Source organism: Balaenoptera borealis, assembly GCF_965194805.1.
Source record: "Balaenoptera borealis genome assembly, chromosome: 2".
NCBI lineage: Eukaryota > Metazoa > Chordata > Mammalia > Artiodactyla > Balaenopteridae > Balaenoptera > Balaenoptera borealis.
The window spans coordinates 129,015,588-129,032,897 of record NC_138867.1 but is presented as its reverse complement, the minus strand read 5'-3'; the positions used below and the strand labels follow the sequence as shown (position 1 = coordinate 129,032,897).

General features: G+C 52.3%; 1 protein-coding gene across 8 annotated transcripts in view; it reads left to right on the top strand.

Annotated features, from left to right (window-relative positions):
- Positions 1-17,310, top strand: part of TNIP1 (TNFAIP3 interacting protein 1) — a 52,224-nt gene that overhangs the window by 21,065 nt on the left and 13,849 nt on the right. For 4 of the 8 annotated variants that reach the window (XM_082381487.1, XM_082381489.1, XM_082381486.1 and 1 more), the window contains exons 2-8: positions 8-179; positions 1,364-1,498; positions 3,178-3,263; positions 5,012-5,092; positions 7,753-7,944; positions 12,479-12,573; positions 14,206-14,326. In XM_082381487.1, the coding sequence (XP_082237613.1) occupies positions 44-179; positions 1,364-1,498; positions 3,178-3,263; positions 5,012-5,092; positions 7,753-7,944; positions 12,479-12,573; positions 14,206-14,326 (846 nt within the window). In that variant the 5' untranslated portion in view covers positions 8-43. The remainder of the gene's footprint in view (positions 1-7; positions 180-1,363; positions 1,499-3,177; positions 3,264-5,011; positions 5,093-7,752; positions 7,945-12,478; positions 12,574-14,205; positions 14,327-17,310) is intronic. The other 4 variants (XM_082381493.1, XM_082381492.1, XM_082381491.1 and 1 more) reach the window with 2 other exon arrangements.

Sequence of the window (17,310 nt, the reverse complement as noted above, 5' to 3'; positions counted from 1 at the left end):
CTTACAGCCAGGCGGGCACCACGGCAGGGGCTGAGCCACCATCATGGAAGGGAGAGGACCATACCGGATCTACGACCCTGGGGGCGGCGTACCTCTGGGCGAGGCGTCCGCAGCTTTTGAGCGCCTAGTGGAGGAGAATTCCAGACTGAAGGAAAAAATGCAAGGGATAAAGATGTTAGGTAAAGCAGACCCTGCACTCTGCCTGCAAGCCTCCTCCCTGCAGCCTGCAGTGCCAGCTGGCATATGCTTCTGCCCAAGTCATCCCTCTCCCTCCTGCCCCACAGCTGTGTCTTTGTGTACTTCTGTAGCACGGTGGCAGTATTCCCAGCCCTGAATCCCTAGCACCCCAGAACCATGATGACAAGACTCAGAATACCTTGAGGGACTGAGGAGGAGGCCTGGGGTGGCGGAGAGGGAGCTGGCAGGCCCAGTTAGCAGACAGGGAAACAGAATGGCCCATCTTCCAGAAGGACCAGAAATGGGGAGAGCTGGCATCACCAGGGCAACCAGGGTACGGTCTCCAAGTGTTAGAGCAGGGAGCTGAGCTTGGCTTGAAGCAAGGCGGGAGGAGGCCCCTTGGTTTCTCTGTTCCTGGCTTTTCCTCAACCTGTCGCCACTGCTCAGAACAAGCCTGCTTACCTCCACATGACTGACTGGTCCCCATCTGTCAGTACCCAGCTTAGATGCCATCTTTTCCTCCATGAGAGGCTTTCATTGATTTCCCCATCCAGAGGGGACTCTCTTTCCTCCAAACTCCTAAAACTCTTCCTTTGCCTTGCTGCAACATTCTCCGGGCCTAGGCTTTGGGGGTGAGCACAGCTCCCGATTTTCCAAATGCTTTCTCCTTGCTTGGCAGATCTCTCCTTGGAATGGCAGATTGGGGGAGGAGGGATGGAGTTTCCCTGTCTCCACTTACAAAAGAAGGCAAACGAGGCCCAGAGGGGTGGCTGATGTTATGGAGGGTCTCCTCCCTTCAGGCAGTCCCTGACTGCGGGCCGTAGGCTGTGGGTAGCCCCCCGGGACCGTGATGGTGGGCCTAAAAGAGCCCCTGGCTTTGTGGAGTCCCCAGCCAGGTGCGATGGGAGTGGGGCAGGAAGAGGGTGCCAGGGACCAGGAGTTTGTTCTAGATTCGCCTCTGCTCCTTTTCCCCTGGTTGCAGGGCTCTTCCTTATCAGGCCTGTTTCTGGTTGTGGGCTAGAATGACGTGTGTCCCACTCAGCCCACAAGGTGATGCAGGGAGTGAAACCCAGGGCCTGCAGCTCCAGAACCCAGGTAGAAGCAGGCTTAGAGGCTTGGGATGGGAGAACGAGCACACTGAACTGAGTAATTCCTTTTGTTCCTCCTTCCCCCATTGTCTCCCCAGGGGAGCTTTTGGAAGAGTCTCAGATGGAAGCGTCCAGGCTGCGGCAGAAGGCAGAGGAGCTGGTCAAGGACAGTGAGCTGCTCCCACCGCCGTCTCCCTCTTTGACCTCCTTCGACCACCTGGCTGAGCTCACAGGTACAAGAGGAGCCCAGGCGGTCCTCTGCCTTGCCCGTACTCCTTATTCTCTAATCCCTTAACCGTGGACTCCCTTCTTTTTTTTTTTTTTTTTTTTTAATTAATTAATTCATTTATTTATTTATGGCTGTGTTGGGTCCTCGTTTCCGTGCGAGGGCTTTCTCTAGTTGTGACAAGCAGGGGCCACTCTTCATCGCGGTGCGCGGGCCTCTCACTACCGCGGCCTCTCTTGTTGCGGAGCACAGGCTCCAGTTGCTCCGCGGCATGTGGGATATTCCCGGACCAGGGCTCGAACCCGCGTCCCCCGCAGTGGCAGGCAGATTCTCAACCACTGCACCACCAGGGAAGCCCTGGACTCCCATCTTAATCAGAAATCCACCTCTCCTTCATTTATCCTTAGGCCGCAGGCCATTCTCCCAGTCATGTTCTGGCTATAGAATCCTCAGAAGGTCAGATTTGGAAAGGACTTCAGAATAACCTTGTCCAAAAATAGCTGGTGACTCAGGAGTCCTGAGGCCCTGGCAGACATTAGAAATGGATCACAACAATCCACTGCACCCAGGATGTGGACTCAGGATCTTTATCAGCGTAACTTATTCAGCAAATATTTAATGAGCAGCTACTATGTGCCAGGCATCGTGCTCCAGGCAGCCACTTCGGGTCACTAGAGTTGGCATCTGAGTCAGAAGCTCTCTGGTCTGGGCCCCCTCCTTCCATTTTACAGGTGAGGAAGCTGAGGCCTGTGGAAGGACTAGACTTGCCTATCAGCCTGCTGCAGTGTCTTTCAGATGTCAGGTCCATATGCTACCTATTAAAGGAAAGCGTTGACTATGACTTAGGGTTAAAGTCCTGTGTGTGATCACCGTGCATTCCTCTGGCATGTCTCCAAGTCCAGGGCAAAGTCTGGGACTAGGGAGGAAAAAGTTCCGCCCCACATGGGGCTCAGATGCCTCCTGCTGCAACCCCACCTTACAGTCTCAGCCCAGGCCAGCGTGCCAGCCTTCCATTTGGCTGCTGGCTACATTTGCTGAATGGACACATGGAGGAAAGTGATGCTCGCAGAGTCCACTGTGCTGCAGGCAATGGATGTTTCCAGCTTCCACTTGTCCATTCAGTAGCGTTTTCTGAGTCCTGGATGGGTGCCGGGCCCATCCCCAGAGGGAGCCATGCAACTCCCCTCAAGGGGCCCCCTGTGGCCAGAGCCCCAGGAATTCGGGGAAGGAGAGCTAAGTTTGAGTCCTGGTTCTGCAGTTGCCAGCTGTGTGACCGTGGGCCAGTTGGTGACCTTTCCATGCCTCAGTTTTCTTACCTTTAAAATGGGGACACAGAGCCGTCTTGAGAATTGGCTGAGATAATAAATATAAAAACACTTTGTTAATTGTGAATTGTCATCCTTGTCATCATTGAGGCAGGTCCAGGGTAGCAAGGGGCAGTGGCCACCTTGGGATTTTCCCAGCAAATCCAGGGAAGATGGTCTCTCTGCCCAGGTTCTACTCCGTCATTCCAGAGCCAGTCGTTCTCCCAGGCTACTTTGCCCTGCTGGGACCACCTCCCATTTTCCCAGACTCGTGTAGGGAACTCTGTCTGAGAACTTTCCTGGCCAAGGCTGTCCTTAAGGGGGCAGCATCTGGGCTTTTCCCCTTTCCCTGCTGCTCACCCATGTTTTCTCAATTCTCCAGGAAAGGATGCAGATGTCCCAGCAACCCCCGCTGACCCTGCACACCCCAGCGACAAGCCAGAGCCAGTCCCCAAACCTCCAGCAAGTGTAAGTTGCATTTGGAGTCATGGCTGAAAGTTGCCTGGATTTCAAGGTCCCATTGGCAGAACAGCAAGAGAGAGGTTTGGGGTCAGGAAACCTGGGTTCTGACTTGCTGGGTGATGTTGGCAAGTTGATCTCAATCTCTCTGGGGCCTCGGTTTATCCATTTTCAAATGAAGGTCGGAGTTAAATCTTACCAGGAAGACCCTGATATGTACAAGGAGTTCCTCCCATTTGCTAGGTTGCATAATGTTAAGCGTGTATCAGCTGCACAGTGCTCAGAAAGTAGGCAGATGTGACAGGGAACTCACCTTCTCAACAGGGGCTCAGAAACTGTCTTCTGCAGATTTGCCTTGAGAAGTTTTGCTTGGTATCCTAGGACTGTAAGGGACCCAGGTGGTCGTATCATTTATTTTTATTTTTAAATTTTAAAAAATATTTATTTATTTATTTATTTTTGGCTGCATCCGGTCTTAGTTGCAGCCCGTGGGTTCTTTCGTTGGGGTGCACGGGCTTCTCTCTAGCTGTGACGCGTGGGCTCTGTAGGTGGCACACGTGCGCGCACGGGGGCTTAGTTGCCCTGCGTCATGTGGGATCTTAGTTCCCCAACCAGGGATTGAACCCGCGTCCCCTGCATTGGAAGGCGGATTCTCAACCACTGGACCACCAGGGAAGTCCCAGTCGTATCAGTTAGAGTCTCCATCCCACAGATCAGATCCAGAGAGAGAAGAACATTTTGTGAGGTCATGCAGACAGCTGAGGAAATGTAGAGGTGAAAGGGAAACTTTCTAGGGTGGCGCCGAGATCCACAGCTGGGCCCTTGGTGGCCATGGGGCTCAGCAGAACCTGAGCCCGGAGGTCCTCCCATCCCTGCCCTTTCCTGGGATGAAGGAAGGCTGAATTAGCCTTTGTTCGACCAGGTTTAACAGCAATCCCAGAGCCAGTTGCTGGTCCAGAGGGACGATTGGCCCATCCTCTGGTGGCACAACCAGTACCTTCTACTTGGAGTGGCTGGGAGATGTGGGGGAGACTGGAGTCCTTGGCCTCCCTGGATTTGAGTGTGTCCTGAAAAAGTCTCTCCAAATTTGTGTTTGTCTTGTTGGGACTTATCCCATATCAGTCCACTCCCCTGGGATCTCAGGGGCTGGGTTGGCAAGGCAGGCACAGGACCACCGTGGTTGTGGCCACACTAGCTGTTGTCTGTGTTCTCCAGGTGACTAGTCAGAGACACCTAGGCCCAGGAGACAGCTCTGGTGCCATAGCAGGAATGTTGGATTTGCAGTCCTTGGAATGCAGTCCTACTTTTGCATTTATTAATGATATGCCTTCAGTTTCCTCATCTGCCCAATGGGGATATAACCTTCTGACCACTCCATGGGTTGCTTTGAGAAAAAATGGAGTTCATGAAAACATTTTAAAAGTGTAAAGCCATTAAGAAAGATACGATCCTAAAGTGCCAGCGGTTTAAAGTCAGCTAGTCCAGTATCCCTGTTTTACAGATGAGGAAACTGGCCACAGAGGGATGTGACCTTGAGTCACACAGTGGGTTGCGGGCTGACTTGCTGGGATTCATTCCTGCTTCGTGGTCCGTGAGCTCACCCTGGGCCGGCTCCCCTCCTGCCCAGAGGACTTGGACGTGAGAAGGGGTTTCCTCCTTCCATTCTCTGACCCCACTGTACTCTCAGCCATGGGGCCCCAGAGGAGGGGCGAGGTGTTTTTCTCTCAGGCAGCCCCTGACCCCCTTTTTCTGCACAGAGCACCTCCTCTGAATTTGAGGTGGTCCCTGCCGAGGGGCATTCTTCACCAGAGAGCGGCGGCCACACCAGAAATACCATGGTGAGTGGACGGCAGGTCCCTGGGCATGTCCCCCGTCTCCTCTCTGTTTCAGTCACCTGGCCCCGCGTGAGAGGCACGGGACCCGCTTATATCTCCTGGGCACCCCGGAGTCACTAGGGATACGCTTAAGGGGCCAGCACCAGGGGGTGCTTCTCGCTCACATATGCAAATCCGTGGCTGGTGACTTCCCTGTGAGCCACACGAGCACCCGACCATTGTGAAAGCCCGGGCACGTCGCCAGCCCCGCTGGCCTCCGCCAAGCGCCGGGCACCTCCGCAGGCTCTGACTCAGCCTTTGGGCCTGTGGGCTTGTAGCCTGGGTAGAGTAGAAAGGGCCAGAGAAACCCAGAGCAGCTTGAGGCGGGTGTGGCCCTTCTGTGCAGGCTCTTGGCTCCTCCCAGGCTCCCCTTTGGGGCATGCAGGTAGGAGGTTAAACCTTGCACTTCCACACACACACACACGGACGCACACACGCACGCACGCGCACATACACACTCCCCTCCAGTTCTGGGGTGTCCACCTGGCATCCTCATTCTCTACTTTACCCTACTTGCTGCCTTTATTCCAACTATGTTGTCCTGTTCTCTCTTAAAATGGCAGACTTATTGGGGAACCACTGAGAAAGGTGCGGAACGTTCTTCAAAAGTCTTCAAGTCCTGCCCTCTCCTCCTCCTTCCTCCTTCCTCACTTTGAGATTTTTTTGATTGTTATACAGGCAATAAGTGGTGTAACCCTTCACTGATACCTTGGTCTCCACTGCCTCATTCTACCAAGGATTTGGGGCACAAATGTTTCTCTTTACACGTAAAGTGAATGGCTTTGGGAAGTGGTAACTGGGACGTGGAGGGAAGTGAGACAGGAAACTGCTGGTTTCCATTACAAACCTTGTAAAACAATTTGACTTTTTAAGCTACAAATGGTTGATTAAAATGTTAAAATTTTAAGTTAAAAGCCAAACAATAAGTTAAAATGCAATTAAATTAAAAATATTGAATTAACAAGGCCAAAAAAATGTTGCTCTTTAGTTCACTGATTGCATCTTGTGTCTGTCAGTCCCCAGTGCAATGTCCCCATCAAGTTGTCATGCAGCTTACACTAGCATGCCTTCAGTGATGAGGGGCTGCTCTGAGTATCAGAAATGTTCTGTGTTTTGTCCCCTGGGAACTTCTGTCCCCTTGTCCTGTTCTATCCCCAAGGGCTCTGAGAAGCTGGCCGAGGAGGCGAGACCCCCCTGCTCAGAAAGCATTTCACTCTATGACCCCGGACTTCATCTCGTTAATAGGTTCCTCCTTAGCCCCACCATGTGCCTAGTCTGTGCTGAGCAAAGACAAGACAGCCTCCCTGCTTTCTGGGAGCTTGTAGGCCAGTCGGAGAAGCCAGGGCGGTGAAACAATTCACCAGCCTTCAGTAGAGCACCGTTCACCACCTCAGATCCTGTGTGGGAAGAGGCAGTGGGGGAATGAAGGCAGAATTGAAGAAGCAGCAGCATCTGATAGAATACGGTGCTAGGAGTATTATGGAGGCATTCGCTGGACGTCACGCTGTGGCTGTCAGGGCATTTCCGCTGCTGCAGAGTTCAGATGAGGGAAGTGGCCATAGATGGAGAGTCAGGAAGCCCGAGTTCCAGTCCTGGCTCTGCCACTGACTCACTGGGCAACTTTGAGCAACCTCCTTCCCCCCGAACCTTCGTTTCCAATCCCGAACCCTGAGGCTCCCCGTAGTTCTGGCGGCCTGTGACTGCCATAAATGGTAGGGGAGGCCTGCTAGAGCAGCTGAAACACGGGGGCGCTGGGAAGGCTGAACAGAGGGGACACCACAGGAATGAAGCCCGAAGAGGCGTGGGGCCTGATGGGTAGGGGCTCAGGCAGGGGAAGGGGGGGACTCGGACGCCTGGCAGGAGCTTGATGCAGTCAGCCGTCAGCTACCCCTGTGGATCCTTGGACGTGGTGTTGGCATAGCTAAGGCACTGTCTTTGCCAAGAGTGTTCTAGACAGAGGAAACAGAGAGAAAGAGAGAGACAGGGAGTGATAGACTCAGAGATTGGACTGTATTGCCCACGGTTTGCTTCCTATCTCATCTCTCTGCTAGATCGGGATTCTTTGAACTATCTATGATTCCTAACGTGTTCTGAGTCTTGGGTCCTCTGAAAAGTTGGTGAATGCTTGGACCACTCCCCAGAAGACACACATATAGACATAATAGACAGTTTTGATGTCTGCTGGTCAAGCCTTCCTGAGCTGAAGAAGCAGTACTGTGTATTGAGTGATACCCCTTTCCTGGGCTTGCTGCTTTCATGTATCATTTCACCTGCATAAGAACCCTGTGGGGTAGAAGGGAAGAAAAGGGATGTGTACATGTAATAGATGAGGATTCTGAGGCCCTGTGGACGAGTGATTTACCCACAGGCACTCAGCAAGGCCCAATGTGTGGGAAGAAGGTGGCTCCAGCACTCGTAAGCCAGCCAGTGGCCCGGGAATCCCGGGTCTTGCCCTGTGAGTCAGCCCCAGACAGGGAACCTGCACAACTGGAGAATGTCCCTGGGCTGAGCTGGGATCAGAGGGGGGAGCTGAGTCATGAGGAATGGGGAAGCAGGGGGAGAAAGGCTGGCGGCACCTACTCAGACTGTGGTGAAGAGCGGTCCGCGTCCCCTCCCCCCGCCAGGAGCTGGGCCCCCTGCCCCACGAGGACAGCAACCTGATGCTGCACCTGCAGCGCCTGGAGACTACCCTGAGCGTGTGCGCCGAGGAGCCTGACCACAGCCAGCTCTTCACGCACCTGGGCCGCATGGCCCTCGAGTTCAACCGGCTGGCTTCCAAGGTGCACAAGAACGAGCAGCGCACCTCCATCCTGCAGGTGAGGCCGGGCCCGGGGAGGGTGGCCTGGGGTCTGCCGTGTGGCTCCACCTCTGCTTCCTCCAGCTCTTCTGGGGAGTCCAGGGTACCACGGGGACTTCCGAGGGTGAGGATGGGGACCCGACTTGGGCTTCTTGTTCAAGGCAGTGAGCAGGGTAAGGAAGTTGTGAGAAGGGACGAGGAAGACGCGGGAAGCTGGGAAATAGTGGTGTGGCTGATGCAGATTTCATGGTTGGGGTTACTCTCGAGGCTGTGGATGTGGTAGGTTGGCAGCAGCCTTGCCTTTGTTCTTCACATACAGGTGGGGAAAGGGAGGGGACAGAGGCCGGCCCCTTGTATGTTACTGCCCCTGCCCCCTGAGCCAGGACCATCATTATCCGCACTTCACAGGTGGGGCCACAGCCCTTGAGAGGTGATTTTTTTTTTTTTTTGCCTAAGGTCCCCCAGTTAGTAGATGGTGCAGCTGGGATTTGAGCCTCGATCTGTTGTATTCCAGAGTCCATGCTCTGAACTCCCATCCCAACCTGCCTCCCCAGTGGAGGAGGCTTCCTTTTACAGCCCTTCCTGTGCTGTGGGAACGAAGCCAGATTTCCTTCCTAGGCCAGGCCAGGCCTTGGAACCATAGGGTCCTTGGTTCCAGGAGACTCTTTATTGCTCTCTGACCTTGGGCAAGTGACTTATCCTCCCGGTTCCTCACTGTCTCCATCAGTAACATGGGGCTGGAAATGCCTCCCTCGTGGAATTGCTCTGAGTATTAAATGAAGCCCCTTGTACACTCTAGAACATAGTAAGCGCTCAAAAAGTGGTCACTGTTAAGATGTTATGGTGATGGCTCACCCACACTGGGCAGGGGATCTGAGCCTTGAGGGCTTGCGGGTAGGGAAGGATTCACAGATGGTGAAACTGAGGCTCCGAGAAGACCTGCTCAGGACCTGAGTGTCTGTCACCTTAGTGACAGAGCTGTAACTCCAAGCCTTCCTGCCTCCTAGACCCTCCTCTGGGCCAGTCACTGCCCTGTTGTCTCACTCATGTCAGCAAACATTCGAGGGCCCAGTTGACGGATGGGGTGCTGGGGTGTCCACTGTGTGCAGCTTTGGGAAGGACCTGGGTTGACAAGAGCAGGAGGGGCGTCCAGGCTGGAGACAGGTGTGAGGAGAGACGGGGGGAGCAGAGGATTCCCACCCCCACCTTGGGTGAGGGGCCACACTGGGAGGCTGGAGGAGTGATTGCAGCCTGGAGGGCCAGCCCGAGGGAGACAGCCTTCCGGTGTCAGCAAGGCCCAGAGATGTCAAGTGTCAAGGCTGAGCACTGGGGAGGCCTGGTGCGTTGCTTTTGGTGGGATCACTTTGAGTGTCAACTTTTCAGCTTTGTTGTTGTTGTTTTTTTAAGTTAATTAATTAATTAATTTTTGGCTGCGTTGGGTCTTCGTTGCTGCACGCGGACTTTTCTCTGGTTGCAGAGAGCAGGGGTTACTCTTCGTTTCGGTGATTTCTCTTGTTGCGGAACACAGGCTCTAGGCGTGTGCGCGTGGGCTTCAGTAGTTGTGGCTCGTGGGCTCTAGAGCTCAGGCTCAGTAGTTGTGGCACACGGGCTTAGTTGCTCCGTGGCATGTGGGATCTTCCCAGACCAGGGCTCGAACCGGTGTCCCCTGCACTGGCAGGCGGATTCTTAACCACTGCGCCACCAGGGGAGTCCCAACTTTTCAGCTTTGAAATAAGGATTGATACTGGGCCTCATAAAAGGGGTCCTGCCAACCCTTGTTATTTAAAAAAAATTTTTTTTATTGACGTATAGTTGATTTACAATGTTGTGTTAGTTTTAGGTGTACAGCACAGTGATTCAGTTTTATATATAAATATATATACACATACACATATATTATTTTTCAGATTTTCTTTTTTTTTTTTTTTTTGGGCTGTGCTGCACGGTGTGCGGGATCTTAGTTCTCTGACCAGGGATTGAACCCGTGCCCCCTGCAGTGGAAGCGTGGAGTCTTAACCACTGAACCACCAGGAAAGTGCCCCCACTGTTATTTTTTTATCAGGCTCTTGTTTGTTTCCTTCTTAGCTCTTATCATAGTTTGTAATAATTTTATTAATTGGTTTCTTTACTTTGTGTTTGGTTTTTTCCCTTGTGTTCCCTGCTAGAATGTAGGCCTCACAAGAGGGGCAGGTACCTTGTCGGTCATATTCACCACTGCATCCCAGTGTCTGGCACTTCATAGGTGCTGAATGTACATTTGGTGAATGAACAAATGAATGAATGAACTAATGAACTCACACATGAGCTCTCTTAACCCCTTTGATGGAAGGTGATGACTTTTGTGTGACAACCTCTCTCTGTCTGCTTTGTGCCCAGGGCGTTTGCCTCTTGCCTAGAAGGAAAGCACATGAGGCCTTGTCCTGGCCTTCCCTTAGAAACCACAGCAGGATGTTCTGTTCCCTGGAGTCCCCACTCAGGGCTTTTGCATCCTGGGTACTTGCCCAGCCTGTGGGTGGTGGTAGATTAATCTGGTTCCTCCTCATTCATTCACTGATTAGTTTCTCGGTTCACTTAGCATTTCCAAGGCCGGGTATGGCATGAGGCCTCTGCTGGGCATTGCAGCCAGTCGTAATGGTTTTCTATTCCTCCATGTCTGACCACTCACCAGTTCCAGGCTGTGTTCTCCATTCAGCCTTCTCAAGTCTTTCCTGGGTTAGTCAGAAAGGGCTCGGTTTTGCTGTGGAAACAAACAACTCTGAAATCTCCCTGGATGACATCAAAGTTTTCCCTCATATTCTGTGTGGCAGGGGCTCGTTTCTGCTCCACAATCACATTGAGGCCCCAGCTGTCTTGTGCCCTTTGACAGCCATAGGGAAAAAGAGACCAGAGAATTGTGCATGAGCCAGCCCAGAAGTGACACTTGTCACTACCACTCACCTTTCATCGGCCAGAACTGGTCACATGGTCACAGCAAGTCTGGGAAATGGACACGGAAGGGAGCAGATAGAAGGTCTGGTGAATATCGCTCACTGTCTCTTCCCTCAGCCCAGCTCACAGCCTGCCACCTCCCTTCTCTAATCGTTCATCACAGGCGAAAGAGGCAGCATTTAGGGTCTGCCAGATGGAGTTTAATCCCCTTGGTGATTCCAAGAGCTGTACAACCTCATGCACATTATTTCACCTGCACTAGCCTACATTTTAAAACTTTTGGCCACACCGTGCAACTTGCGGGATCTTAGTTCCCTGACTAGGGATTGAACCTGGGGCCTCGGCAGTGGAAGCATCGAGTCCTAAGCACTGGACTGCTAGGGAATTCCCTGGCCTACATTTAAAATAGAGATGAATTACGTAGCTTTGGGGAAGCTGTGAGGCTCCACCGAGGTGGTGAGTGGAAGAACACCTGGCCATTTATGGGTCATGGGTTAGGTGCTCGCTAGGTATTTGTTGAGAGATTGAGTCACTTAGTACTGACCTGGTGCATCACCCTTACTAGTCAGAACCTCCCTTCCCGCCATCTGTGAGGCCCTGAGTCTGGCTGCCCATCTTCCATGCCCCCTCCACCTTGCAGCACTTCAAACATGTCCTCAAAGGTGATCAAGCGCCTGGCAGCTCACGAGGCACTTGCACTCTCCCGGTCTCGTTTGTCCTCATAGCAGCCCTATAAAGGAGGCAGGGGAGGAGCAGTTGTCCCACTTTGTAGGTGGGGGAACTAACTGTGTCTCAGAAGTGAGGGAATCCTGAGCCACACTGGGAATTGGTGAGGTCTTGACCCGATGCCCTGTCTTCTGACTTGCCGGCTGACAACCTTGCACCCCGGCTGCCTTGAGTACTCTCCAGATCTCCTAAGCTCTAGGCCTACTACGACTCAGGTTCATTCAGCCAACCAGTCCTGCGTTCCTTCAACAAAGTGTCGAGCTGAGCTGGGCCCTGGGCTGAGGATCCCGCAGTGGACAAGAGAGCGGCGAGAGGATCCCAGCCGTCTGGGAATTCATGGACTAGTGGGGTGGGGGGGGACATTAAGAAAGTAACGACACTGATGGTTCTTTAGCTCTAATTGTCACAGGTACCAGGAAGGGTGAGAGCAGGGGACTGTGAGTGAGGATAATGGAGGTGACCTAACTCACCTGAGATGTGGGAGTCAGGGAGGACTTCTCAGAGGAGGTGACGTTTAGGCTAAGACTTGAAGTAGGAGTAGAAGTCAGCCAGGGGAAGGCTGTTGGGGAAGAGCATTCTAGGCTGTGGGAACAGCAGTGAAGGAGGAGGAGGGATGGTGCTCTCTGCCTTGGAGGAACAGAAGGCGCTGTGGCTGATTCTTGGTCCGGCGTCCTCATGGCTGGCTCCTGAGGGAGAGGATGCAGAGAGAAGCCTGGGTGGGCCTTGTGGCTTGGCTCCTGCTGTCCCAAGAGGGCTTGGGTGAGGCCATTGCAAAGGGGATACCGTGTCGGGACCTGGTGTGGCTATAGCTCCCCCCGCCCCCCGCCCCGCAGCATCAACCTGCATTTGGGGTGCACCCCTTCCCTTACCTTGCCCCCATCTCCCTCTCTGCCCTGCAGACCCTGTGTGAGCAGCTTCGGAAGGAGAATGAGGCCCTGAAGGCCAAGCTGGACAAGGGCCTGGAGCAGCGGGATCAGGCTGCTGAGAGGCTCCGGTAAGTCCAGGCTCCTCAGAGGAGGGGTGAGGAGTCGGATGGGCAGGAGGAGGGCGGTGGTACGTGGCACTGATTTCCGGGCTGAGCGCTCTGAGGCCTGTGCCCAGAGCCCTGCTTTGGATGTCAGGTCTCTTGGTCCTTCTCCTTGGGTGTTTCCTCTCTGGTCCTTTTAATACCTTGGGGAGTGTTTGTGTATAAAGTGCCTTGAGAGCTTCAGAAGAAGGTCTGTACAAAGTGCACTCCTTCCTTGGGAACTTACCCCCTCCGCCTGTTAACAGCAGCTAGCTGGCTGTTGGAGAGAGGGCTCTGGACTTTGCTGCCCCCTGCTGGTCACCATCCTGACCTGCTCTGTTTCCTGAGAACAGTCAGGGGTATGCTCACCTGGGCTACTACTGAGTCTCAGACTTAACTGTGCATCAGAATCACTGAGGGTCAGGAAAGGCATTGCAAGTTTACACTCCCACGCCTCTCTCCTGTGCTGAGATTCTGGTTCAGTGGGTCTGGGGTGAGACCTAGGCATCTGCATTTTCCGGTGGGCCTCTCTGATTACGATGTAGGTAGACCCAGGATCACACCTGAGAGGCACTGATCTTGACTGTCAGAGCTCAAAGGGCCCTTTGAGATCATGTGGGCCAAACCCCTCACCCTGCAGAGGGAAACTGAGGTCCAGGGAGAGGCCTGTGAGGCCCAGAGGGAGTCAGGTGTGACTACTGCTCCACTGTGCCGTTTTGAATCAGCATATATTTATTGACTTCTGGATGGCCAAGCAGTTGGAGTTTTATAGCCATAATGACTCCATCCATGGATCCAAAAACCCAGGCTGGAGGAAAGACCCATGATTAGAAGGCGAGGATGCAAGTCCCCACTCTGTGACCTTGGGAAAGCCATTTTACTTCTGTTTTCCTATTATCACATGGAAACCAGCTGGCAAATAGAATACAAAGAAATAGTTTCCATATTTCAGTCATACCTGAGTCCACATCACCATTTTTCTTGTGTCCTGTATCACCTACCTTATTATGTACTTAAGAATTTAATTTGCATCATGTTTTTGCTTAAGATTATTATAATGAAAACTTGCACTAGAGTAACTGGAAAACAGCCTGACCTGGAATAAATAGAAGATACCTCCAATAATAAACACAACAAAAATGGAAGGATGTTAATTAATTTTGGCGAATTGCCCGCTCAAGGCTCTGAGGCTGAAGGCTGCTCTTTCTCTGTTAACATGGGAGACTAGCAAGCACTAGAGAGGCACTCAGGACCTATCAGCACCAAACTGAGACTTTCCCCATGCTCCGCACAGGATGTCTGAGGATAATTGGAAAGGGTGGAATTTTCTCAGAGAGTGCGATCCAGGGTTCTTTAATGCAGTATGGATGTATCCTGAAGATCTCATGTATACAGATGTCTCACAGTTGGGGAAACCCTGTTGGTGAGCATCAGAAACTTCTAGGGAAGCCGAGCAAAGTGGCGTAAGGATGCCCTATGTGGTTGCACCTGAGGGCAGGTCTCAGGGACTCGCCTTACTCCCCACATCTCAGCTGCAACTCAGATGAGTAGCAGGTCTGAGGTCCCCAGGATCCTCGACCCAGGGCCAGCAATATGACCTCTCTCTTTGCCTCCAACCAGGGAGGAAAACCTGGAGCTCAGGAAGTTGTTGATGAGCAGCGGCAAAGATGGTGCCTCCAGATGGCCAGGCTCACCAAAGACGGAAGGCACGGGCAAGAAGGGGGCAGCCGCACAGCAGCAGGTATGTGGTCAGAAACTCCTTCCCCAGCACTGCAGTGGCTGGTGCCCAGCCTCCAGAGGCAGTGAGCCAGCCCCACTGCTGGAAGGTTCTAGTTGTTAGGCAGCGTTTCCTTGGCTTGTCCTGAGAGTCCACCTCCCTGTAGCTTCCACTCCTCAGCCCTTATTCTGCCGCCAGCCACATGGAGCATCCCATTCCCTGGGACACACGCTCAGCCTGCTGCCTGTGACTCTGGCCCCCTGGCTCCCACATGCCTTCTCTTCTCCAGGCTGAATACCTGCAGTTCCTTTGGTCATTTCTCATAAAGGTGGTGTCGTGTCATTTGTGCAGTCTGGGCATATCCCCTAAACACATTCCAGTTTGTCGAAGCCTTTCTTACAGGGTGGCTCCCAAAAGTCAGTTTAATGTCTCAGATACCCCTAGTGGTATTAGGGTGTTAGGTTGAGAAAGCCCCTGAAGGAACTCTGTTAAGCTCCTACCTGGGAGCCTCTGACATGCAGAGAACAGGGTGTGGGCTGACGCAGCAAGGCCTGCTAATGCCCTGGGCTGGCCCACCTGCCCCCTTCCCACCACAGCTCCCAGCGCTGGCTCACATCCAGTTCCCAGCTAGGAGCTGGCTGGCCCCTTGCCTGGCCTGTGCTGTGCTGCAGAGCTGAGTCCCAACTTTTTACTGACATGTTTCTCCTCTTTAATGGGGTTTAATGGCTGTACAGCAGGACTCAGTGTCTTTAACAAACCCCACACTTGTGTAATAGTAATAATTATCCTAATAACTTAATTCCTTATTACTATGTGGCAATGTAGAGTTTACCCGGGATTTGCAAACTCATTATGTGATTTGGACGTCCTCTCTACATGTCAGGGAGGCAGGGCTGGGACTGTTACTCCGTGAGACAGCTATGGCAGGAGGTTTGGAGAGGTCCTGTGACATCACATCATCTAGATTCCTGCATCCACCTGTTATTAGGCAGACGTGGGGTGTGAGAGGGCAACGTGCCGACGAATGGCCTTCTGAATCCCAGCCCATGAAGCCCCTCTCTTCTTCCATTTACCCCTCAAGTCAGAGCCTGCCTTGTCTGCCCTCTTGAGGAAGTGACTTGTGGACTCTTCCGATCTCCCCTGGGTTCTCAGAAGTGTGTGGGCAGACCTCTTCACTTTTCCAAAGCCCTTAACCTCACTGACTTCTCGAAAGGCCAGATGCCCTTATTGCCCTGCCGGGGAGGGAGGTCCCGTAGGAGGCGTGCGTTCTGGGCAGTGGTGAAGCCTGTGCCCTGGAGTTGCATGTGGGTTGAATGCTGACTCTACCTCTGGTCAGTGCTGCCACCTTGGACAAGTTGCATAACCTGACCTCAGTTTCCTCCTCTGTGAAATGGAGATAATGACGCCTACCTCAGAGGGTCATTGGAGGATTCAGTGATGTGACGCCTGTATAGTAGGTTTAGCACTTGGCACATGGTAAACAGTGAACATTGGCTGTCACTCTTAATGGCAGATTTGGTGCCTCTCTTCTCTGTGGAGGTTAAGGATGCACCCAGGAGCACGGCACCCCCCTTCCTCCTTCCCCAGTACGGGCAGGCCCATCTCTCACTTTTCCTAAAGGAGGTGAGACTGTCCCTGGAGGGCTCCCCCAGCCTTCTCCCCTTACTCCCGGGCTCTATGGTGTACCTCAGCCTGTAGGGGCGCTTGAGCCTCACAAGTTCACTCAGCACCGTCCCCCCGCCCCCCACCCCCCAACCAGCCACAGGGGAGTGTGGACGAGAATGGGAAGGCAAGGAACAGAGAGAATGTGGGCAACGACTCCAGGACAAATGCTGTCGGACCCACAGGATGTCAGAGGTTGGGGCCCATCCTGTTTGATCTCTTTGTACCGAGGCCCAAAAAGGGTGTGGGTCTTGGCCTACATCAAGCAGGGCCTTGGAGATAGAGCTGGTGTTCAGTTTCTGAATTGCTAGCATCATGCAGTGGGATCCTAGTTACCTGACCAGGGTTCGAAGCCGCACCCCCTGCAGTGGAAGCGCAGAGTCCTAACCACTGGACCGCCAGGGAATTCCCATCACTTCCTATGTATAAAAAAATTTTTTTTTTAATTTTTAATTTTGAGATAATTTTAGGCTTACAGAAGAGTAGCTAAATAGTCCAGAGAGTGTCCCTCTCCCCATCGCCTTAACATCTCACCTAACCGTGGTTCAGTGATGAAAACCAGGAAATGAACATTGGCACAATACTATTAACTGAACTACAGACTTTGTTCAGATTTCACCAGTTTTTCACTCATGTCCTTTTTCTGTACCAGGATCGAATCCAGGATCCCACATTGCATTTATCAATAGTTGTCCTGTCTCCTTAGTTTCCTCTGTCTGTGACAGCGCCCAGTGGTTCTTGTCTTTCATGAACTTGAGGCTTTTGAGTTATACTGGCCAGTTATTTTGTAGAATGTGCCTCAACTTGGGTTTCTCTGATGTTTTCTTATGATAAGACTGATGTTATGGATTTGGACAAGAAGATCACTGGAGTGACATCTTGCATCATGTCAAGGGTACATGATATCGATGTGTCTATTTACATTCAATCTTGATCATTTGGCTAAAGGGGTGTCTGTCAGCTTTCTCCATAATAAAGGGACTAATTTTCCCTTTGTAGTTAATAAATATTTACTTTCGAGGAGACACTTTGAGACTGCAGATGTCCTGTTTCTCCTTATACTAATTTTAGTATCCACTGGCCGATCTCACCTGCAGTGATTATTGCTATAGTCTTCTAATGGTGATTTTGTGCTTCCCTCATTCCTTCTCTATTTACTAATTGGAATTTTTCTTCTCCCCCATCTATTTATTTATTTATTCATTTATTTTTTTCTATTAATAGGGACTCAAGGATATTTATTTTATTCTTTGGCTTATAATCCAGCACTGTCGCAATTTGTTTTCTTGTTCAAATTGTTCCAGCTTTGGTCGTAGGAAGCTCTTTCAAGTTGTCTCCTATGCCCA